Source organism: Geospiza fortis, unplaced genomic scaffold (assembly GCF_000277835.1).
Source record: "Geospiza fortis unplaced genomic scaffold, GeoFor_1.0 scaffold387, whole genome shotgun sequence".
Classification (NCBI taxonomy): Eukaryota; Metazoa; Chordata; class Aves; order Passeriformes; family Thraupidae; genus Geospiza; species Geospiza fortis.
The window spans coordinates 322,288-330,689 of NW_005054546.1; the positions used below are offsets into that span (position 1 = coordinate 322,288).

General features: G+C 56.2%; 2 protein-coding genes across 2 annotated transcripts in view; one reads left to right on the plus strand and one right to left on the minus strand.

Moving 5' to 3' along the window:
• Positions 1-5,826, minus strand: part of IQGAP3 (IQ motif containing GTPase activating protein 3) — an 18,255-nt gene extending 12,429 nt beyond the window's left edge. Inside the window, exons 1-14 of the mRNA XM_031063989.1 lie at positions 5,740-5,826; positions 5,248-5,404; positions 4,902-4,979; positions 4,643-4,719; positions 4,437-4,504; positions 4,078-4,191; positions 3,066-3,244; positions 2,291-2,378; positions 1,861-2,024; positions 1,599-1,686; positions 1,288-1,451; positions 976-1,136; positions 650-774; positions 297-466 (exon numbers count right to left, since the gene is read on the minus strand). Coding sequence (XP_030919849.1) covers positions 297-466; positions 650-774; positions 976-1,136; positions 1,288-1,451; positions 1,599-1,686; positions 1,861-2,024; positions 2,291-2,378; positions 3,066-3,244; positions 4,078-4,191; positions 4,437-4,504; positions 4,643-4,719; positions 4,902-4,979; positions 5,248-5,404; positions 5,740-5,804 — 1,698 coding nt within the window. The 5' untranslated portion in view covers positions 5,805-5,826. The remainder of the gene's footprint in view (positions 1-296; positions 467-649; positions 775-975; positions 1,137-1,287; positions 1,452-1,598; positions 1,687-1,860; positions 2,025-2,290; positions 2,379-3,065; positions 3,245-4,077; positions 4,192-4,436; positions 4,505-4,642; positions 4,720-4,901; positions 4,980-5,247; positions 5,405-5,739) is intronic.
• Positions 5,827-7,740: 1,914 nt separating this feature from the next.
• Positions 7,741-8,402, plus strand: part of TTC24 (tetratricopeptide repeat domain 24) — a 5,036-nt gene continuing 4,374 nt past the window's right edge. The window contains exon 1 of the mRNA XM_031063971.1: positions 7,741-7,796. Coding sequence (XP_030919831.1) covers positions 7,741-7,796 — 56 coding nt within the window. The remainder of the gene's footprint in view (positions 7,797-8,402) is intronic.

Below are 8,402 nucleotides of genomic sequence, written 5' to 3' on the forward strand. Positions count from 1 at the left end.
TGATATATAAATATAATAATAAATAATATATAGATATAGTATATATAGTGTATATATATAGTATATAATATATAGATATAGTATACTATAATGTATAGATATATTATAGATATATTATAGTATCTATTATTATATAGATATAATAATAACAACTAAATAATAATAATAATAAATAATAACAACAACAACAACAACCCCCAGGGGCAGTTATTTCACAGTCTTGTGAGCAAGGCAGGGTACCAGGGGGATGCCATGCTGCCAGGGAGGGTCTCCACAGCTGATGACCCCCACCCCACCTGGGCTTTCTGCCTCCGTGCCCGGGCCAGGACGCTGTGGTAGCGGGGGGCGGTGGGAAGGGCGATGTCGATGTCGGGCAGGGCGGGCACCAGCAGCAGCAGTGCCGCCAGTGTCACCTCAGGGTCCTCCTGCAGCAGCGCCTCGTTCAGCAGCCGGAGCGCATGGGCTCCTGCGGGCAGGGAAGGGAGGACACGCCTTTCAACCCCTCCGATCTCCGGGCACCAAGGGAGTCACAGCCCAGGGTGGTGTGAGATTGTCCCGGTGTCTAATCAGGGCTGGAATGCCAGTGCAACCTCCGTCCCAGGATATCTGCGACCGCCCGCATGCCCAAACTCGTGTGAGCAGGACTCACGGTCGTTTTCATCCTGCACTGATGAGTTGGTGTTGCTGATGCTGTCCTGAATGTCATTCCAGCTCAGGAACTCAGCTCCTGCTTTCCTCACTTGGACTTTCAGCTGCAGCAAGTCATCAAAGTACCTGCAGTAGAGAAACAAGGCAACGATCTGAAGCATTCCAAGCAGGGCTCAGTGCATTCCAAGGAGGGTTTGGTGCATTCTGAGCAGAGCCAGCTGCCCAGCTCTTCAGAGCAGAGACGCAAGGCACAGGACAGGGTGCCCCCTGGAACAAGCCCACAAAAAGCCCTTTCCACAAGATTTCTTCACCCCAGCCCCAACTCACCGCTGTGCATTTGCATCCTCAACTCCTGAGAGGCCCAGGGCAGGGCTGACCAGGCTGCTCCAGAGCCTGCTGGGGTTCCTGGCATCCAGGGCTTGGTTAACCAGTGCCACAGCTGAGAGCATCTCCACAGCCACAAACAACTCCTCCTGTGCCAACTCGCCCTGCACAGAGCAGGCAGAGACACTGAACCCCCACAAACCTCCTCCTCCTCCAGGCCCAGCTTCCCCAGGGGAGCAGCAGCAAAGGAAGCACCCCAGACCCAGCAAGGGACACCCCACCCACTGTCAAGGGCACATTCCTGAGGTGTCTCACCCGTGGGTGCTGGCTCTGCAGCAGGGCCAGCTGCTGCTGGTACAGGGGGGCAGCAGGGGCGTGCACATCAGGCAGCTGGGCTGCAGGATCCAGCAGAGCTTCCAAGGTTTTGGCTGGCATCCCTTGGCGGACAGCAGCGTTGATCCGGCCGACAGCCTGCAGCACTGAGGGACACACAGGGGGCTGGCACAGGGGGCTGGCACAGGGGGCTGGCACAGGGGGGCTGTGCCCTGTCTCAGGGCCAGGCTGCCAGCATGCCCAGCAGCTCCTGCGCAGCAGAACCTGCAATAAGAGTTCACCCAGGCACTCACTGGCTCGCTCCTTCTCGTCCCTCCGGTTTGCTGTGAGGATCCCTGCCTGCACCTCCTCCTGCTCCAGCAGCTCCAGGTAGCCCAGCTCCTGCAACAGGCAGAGAGGGCTGTCAGGTCTCACAGCTCACCATGCTTGTGCTGACAGAGCAGCCATGCTCAGACCCCTGGCAGAAAGCTGCCAACTCCCCCTCCCTCTTCCTGGGGAGCACGGGCTGCCCCCCAGCACCAGCACCCTGCACCCCAGGCTCCTGCCAGCCCCTACCAGTGCCTTCTCCTCCCTGTCCGTGCTGAGCTGCTCCAGGTAGAGCTCAAGGTTGTCACGCTGGACGCAGCGCAGAGCCAGGCTGGGGTCCTGCAGTGCACAGTGCAGTGCCAGCACATCCTGTCTCTCCAGGGCATTGTCCACCTCTTCTAGAGCTCCACGCACTACAAGAGGCCAGTTCACCCCAGAGGTGAGCAGGTAAATCACCCCACAGCTCCAGGGAGCAAAGGCAGCTATGGCTAAAGCCTGCATAACCATCACTTTAATTTCTCCTTGGAAATGCACAGCCAGCCCTTCTTCCCACTAGGTCTGAGGCTGGCCTGAGCAGACTCCTTTCCGCTATGCCCATCACTCTCCCCATGCCCAGGGCTACCATGGTCCCACCATAAGCCCTGGAGAACCCCCAGAGGGAAGGCCCAGCTTTGCTCACCATTCACTTTGTTGATGTTCCCTTGGATTTCAGCCTGGGTCAGACACCAGTCATAGACATCCTCTCCTTCAGGAATCATCTGTGGGCACTGGACAGGGAGTCCCCAGCTTGAGCTTCCTGCCCAAGCACACCCCACCATGCACAGTGGGGTCCCCTGCAGATGCCTGGGCTCATTTCCCAACCCCAACCCCTGGGTGAACTTGTCACAGACATGTTTTATGAGAAATCCTTTCTTTAAGATTTTTCTCTTAAGAAGCTGAGAGGCCTCAGGAACAAAATGTAAACAATGGTTATCTGCTGCTGTGGAAAGCAACAGGGGGATCTGTGATTGGTCTCATGTGGTTGTTTCTAATTAATGGCCAATCACAGCCCAGCTGGCTCGGACTATCTGTCCGAGACACAAGCTTTTGTTATTTTTTCCTTCTTTTTCTATTCTTAGCTAGCCTTCTGATGAAATCCTTTCTTCTATTCTTTTAGTATAGTTTTAATATAATATATATCATAAAATCATAAATCAAGCCTTCTGAAACATGGAGTCAGATCCTCATCTCTTCCCTCATCCTCAGACCCCTGTGAGCACTGTCACACGAACCAGCCCCCAAAGAGGAAACATCTCCTGCTGAGATGATTCTGCTCAGCACCAGGGCTCCCAGGCCGTGTTTCAGCCAGCAAGCCCCGTATGGTCTCTGGCCAAGGGACCCCTCCACCTCCCCGTTAGCAAAGGGGCTGCTCCTCTCCCATCCCCCCCAGAGCCCCCTGTGCCGTCCTCACTCACCCTGTTTCTAGCACTGCTGCCCTTCTCCAGCTTGGCCTGGTGCAGCACCTCCTGGTAGGCACCTGCCAGCTCCTGGCGCAGTCCCACCAGCATGGCGTGGGGGTTCTGCAGGGTCTCCATGGTCTGGGCCACCACTCCTCGCTCCACCGCCTCGTTGATGGCCAGCACGGCAGCGTGGACTGCAGGTGAGGCAGGGAGGGACACAGAGGGTGAGATGGGACACAGAGGGGCAGGAGGGACCATCTGCTTTATCCCTGCATGCAGTGGGACATGACATTGCACGGGTGATGGTGGGAACCCACCCTGTTCAGAAGGCCAGCTGGAGTTCCCAGCAGCTGGGAAGTCTCACAGCAACCCAGGGAATGCAGAAGCCCAGCTGCTGCTGCCTAGCAATGGCTGTGCCAGAACCTGCAGCCTTGTGCCAGGCTCAAAGAGAACAACCAGGTGCCTCCCACTGCATCCCAGACCACCATCACCTCCCAGGGCACCCCCTCCCAGTTTGCTGGCCCCAAATTTGGCATTCGGTTGTCACCGTCACATTTTCTGGAAAAATCCCCTTGCCCAGGAGTCTTCTCCTGGGAAGCTGAGAAGCCTCAGAGAAAAAGGAAAACGATATTATCTCATTTGCTTCTCCCGTGTTTTGCTGTTTAGGAATGTGTTTGGAGATTGTTTATCCAACAGGTGGTTGTTTCATTGCTTTAATGTGAATTGTTTTGACTCAATAACCAATTAAGGTCAAGCTGTGTCAGAACTCTGGAAGGAGTCATGAGTTTTCATTATTATCTTTTAGCCTTCTGTAAGTATCCTTTCTGTATTCTTTAGTGTAGTTTAGTATAGTATTCTTTAATATAATATAGATCATAAAATACTAAATTAGCCTTTTAAGAACACGGAGTCAGATTCATCATTCCTTCCTTTGTCTGGAAACCCCACAAATACAAGATTTGGTAGCTGAGCCAAAATCCTGCTACAGGCTGACACCCAGCCCTGCTCCCCACCAGGCACCCATCACCTGCTGCTTCATCCACTGAGAGCTCGTTGGCCAAAATGCCTCCAATCTTGCTGAAGGCAGGCAGCTGCAGCCCATACTTCTCCAGCTCCCGCTTCATGTTGTTGATCTCCTCCTCTGGAGCAGAGCAGAGGCAGCACTGCTCAGCACCAGCCCCATAGCCCAGTACTGGAGCAGGGGCAGCCAGCAGAGCCCCCACTCCCCTGCCAGACCAAGAGGGGTGCAGAAAACCCCCACACTGGGGTGAGCATCCCTGAGACAGCTTTGGCAAAATGCATCCAAGGCTTTCTCTCCACGGGACCCCAGAGCATTGGTGGCAAACCCCCCTTGGTAAGCCCCAGCCCAGGTCTCCCTGCACATACCTGTGAAGTTCACTTTCCCATACAAGTCCTGGATCGGAGGAGCCAGCCCCAGCTTGAAGAGGTAGAAGCTGAAATACAAATCCACACGGTGACATCACCTCCTTCCCCCTCCTGACGCCTCTGTGTCACCCAAGGCTGACAGGTGACACCACCAAAGGGCTGATGAGCATGAACACATTGCATGAGAGCCAGCCCAGGGCACCCACCTGAGTGCGTGGATGCAATAGACCACCCGGGGCATGTTCTTCTTGTCATAGATGTCAGTGGTCTCTGGGTGGAAGATCTGCCACCAAGACAGAGACACATCAGGGGGCAATGGCAGCGAGATGGTCCCCAGGGTTGGCTGGTGTCAAAGAGTGGGGGGCAAAGACAAAGCCCCCCTGCCATACCAGCACCCCCCCAGTAGTGCCACAAGGCAAAGGCCAGCGTGCCCCTTGGCTGGGGAGAGCAGAGGGGAGGTGTTACCGAGGGAAGCCCCACGTGGCTCATGGCATCACGCCAGTGGTTGATGTTATCCGTGTGCCGAAAGTGCAGCCCAGCTGTCTGGAAGAGAGGAGCTGAGGTCAGGCTGAACCCCACTTTCTCCATTCCTGGGGTCCCCCTTGCCCCCAGAGCAACCCAGCCAAGGCAGGAGGTCAAAGACAGAGGCAATGCCTGTGATCCCCAGCTCAGGGACCCCGTTGCAGAACAGAGCAGTCCCTCAGTGACTGCTGTCAGCGAGTCCCTCCTCACTCTGCACTCACCAGCAAGGGAAAGGGTTGGGGCTACACCCTAAGGGGTACTACACCTTCCTCTGGTGCCACAGCCTTACCTTGTACCGTGTCTGTTCAGGGTCGTAGATCTTCTTCAGTGGGACAGCAGCAGGGGCAAAGCAGTGGCCCAGCTTGGCCAGGAGGACCCCGTTGCGCAGGGTCTCCTCCAGCTCCGTGGGCGGGGGCAGCTCCTCACCCAGACAGGCTTCCATCCAGCTGGCAGGGCAGGGACAGGGCACATCACAAACCTCCAGAGAAAAGCACCCAAAGGACATTCCCCTCCCAGCCACATTCCAATAAATCCTCCCTGACAGAGGAGCTCAGCCCTCAGGCTTTTGCTGCTGGGTGGTTTTCAGTTTGGGTGGAGGGCTGAGTGTCCCCCCACAAAAAACACCAGCCCCCAGCCAGCTCTGAGGAGCCACAAAGCCACAGGATCCAAGCAGCATTCTGCAGCACTATAGGCATTCCCCACACACTCCTCCTGTCCCTCCCCTTACCACCCCTTTTCCCCCCAAATGTGAGCTCGAGGATCTCCCCAAGTGCAGCCCCACCGCTTGGCTTCCTCCAGGTGACACAGGTACTGGTAGGCAACGTTCTGCCTCCTCTGTTCGTCCATCTCATCGGCAGTCGGGCGCTCACCTGGGCAGAAAGGAGGTCTCCCATCAGAGCCCCCTGCTCAGGGAGGCTTTTTGAAGCCCCCATGGCCACTGAAACTAAGATTTGGGAAAAGGAGCCAGGCTTTGGGTGCAGTAGCCTCCCACAGCCGTCGTGGGAGCGGCACCAACGTCACAGTTCCTGGCCCTTCTGGCAGTGGAAGGAAAGTTTCCAATTTCCCTTTTTCCCAAATAACGGCCATCAGAGCTGGCACTGGAGTGGGGGAGGGCACAGAGCAAGCATCGGGGGAGGAGGTGGGGAGCACAGCTACAGGTTTGGGGTCCTTCTACCCTGCTGCTGGTGCTGGAGGCACCCACAACTTCTGGGGGACACCCAGGTGCCTCCCAACAAACCATCCCTCAAAACATGTCCCCTCCAGTTTGTCCCCAGGGGCCTGGCACCTTGCCACTACCCACATGCAGGCCTGCCTGTTCCCCCTCCCCCCCCTGCACCCCTAAATCCAGCTGCTCCCCCATCCTCCTGCACAGCCAGAGTTCCTGTGCCCATGAGCACCCCACACCTGTCCCCTCACATTCCCCTGCCCCCCACCTTACCTGTCCCCCTCACACTCCCCTACATCGGGACACCGCGGGGGGAGAGCGTGGGACACACACTGGGGAGCTCAGGGAGCACTGGGGCATCGGAACATCTGGACACCAGGGAATGGCGGCACTGGGACCCCGGGACACCGAGACAGCAGGGCACGGTGACACCGGGACCCCGAACCCCGGGAAAGCGGGACATCGGGACACCGCGGGGGGAGAGCGTGGGACACACACTGGGGAGCTCAGGGAGCACTGGGGCATCGGAACATCTGGACACCAGGGAATGGCGGCACTGGGACCCCGGGACACCGAGACAGCAGGGCACGGTGACACCGGGACCCCGAACCCCGGGAAAGCGGGACATCGGGACACCGCGGGGGGAGAGCGTGGGACACACACTGGGGAGCTCAGGGAGCACTGGGGCATCGGAACATCTGGACACCAGGGAATGGCGGCACTGGGACCCCGGGACACCGAGACAGCAGGGCACGGTGACACCGGGACCCCGAACCCCGGGAAAGCGGGACATCGGGACACCGCGGGGGGAGAGCGTGGGACACACACTGGGGAGCTCAGGGAGCACTGGGGCATCGGAACATCTGGACACCAGGGAATGGCGGCACTGGGACCCCGGGACACCGAGACAGCAGGGCACGGTGACACCGGGACCCCGAACCCCGGGAAAGCGGGACAGGGGACTGCGGAACCCCGGGAAAGGGCACTGGGACCCCGGGACAGAGGGGCACCAGGACACCGGTGTCACCCTGATTTTTTTAACATTTTCTAAGCCTTCTGATATTTACATTCTTGTAAGGAACTTTCTCACACACTTTCTGTAAATAACTTATTGTTTTGCATTCTTTTATGGAGGAGGAGAAATTTGATGGACTGTTGGTTTGTCCAGTGTCATTGGAGAGGTGGCAATGTCACCCTCCAATCCACTGTCACTTTTGGAAATCTATAAATGTTGGAGTCAGGAATTTAAAACTCCCTTTTTGCCTTGAAAAGAGAAGCGTGTCTGCGTCCTGTTATTTTATGTCCTATGGTGACACACCAGGACCCCAGGACATCGGGGAGTGGCGGCTGTCTCGGTCAGTCGCAGGATTTTGTTATCATTCTTTTTCTATTCTTAGCTAGCTTTCTGATGAAATCTTTCTTCTATTATTTTACTATAGTTTTAATATAATATATATATCATAAAATAATAAATCAAGCCTTCTGAAACATGGAGTCAACATTCTTGTCTCTTCCCTGCTCTTGGGACCCCTGTGAACACCACCACAGTCCACCACACAGTTTTCCCATCCATCCATCCCTCACAGGGCTCACACTGGTGAGTTGCACGGAGTTGCCATGGCACTGCACACCACCCTGGTGACAGGGCTGAAACTGGAGCCAGCGGGGCCATTGTGGGATGTGCTTTCCCAGGAACAGGCCTGGCTTTGTCCCAGCCTGTGCCACCGCCTGCCACGCTCCTGTCTCAGAACCTGCCCGTCCATCACCAGGAGGCTGTGACCTGCTCCAGGCACCTTTCCAGGCAGCCCAAGCTCAGAGGTGCCTCAGACATCCTCCATCCCTGCAGCAGAGCCCTGGTTTGTGGCAGCAATGTGGGGATGCCTCGTCTCTCTGCTCCCTGCTCTCAGCACCCTTTGCACCTGAGGAGCAAACAGTAAGTATGTGCAATCCATTATTCTACCACCCAAAAAAGCACCCCAGCAACACCCACTCCATGCTGTGGTGTCCCTCCTCCTCCCCTAGTGACCTCTTTCTTCTTTCCTCTCTCGTGGCCACCAAGGCTTGTGGGGTCCTCCATGGAAAGACCTTTTTCTTTCCTGGAACTTAATAGCAAAGGCTACAAGAATCCCTAATTTTCATAAATAATATAAAATAATCCTGCTTGTTAGAAGAGCTTGCTGGCTGGACCATGCTGGCTTGGCTGCCTAAGCACCTCCCTGTCTTGCAGGCAGGCTGCTGCCCCTGCCCATGGATTTGGAAGGAGCTGCTGAGCTGGGAGC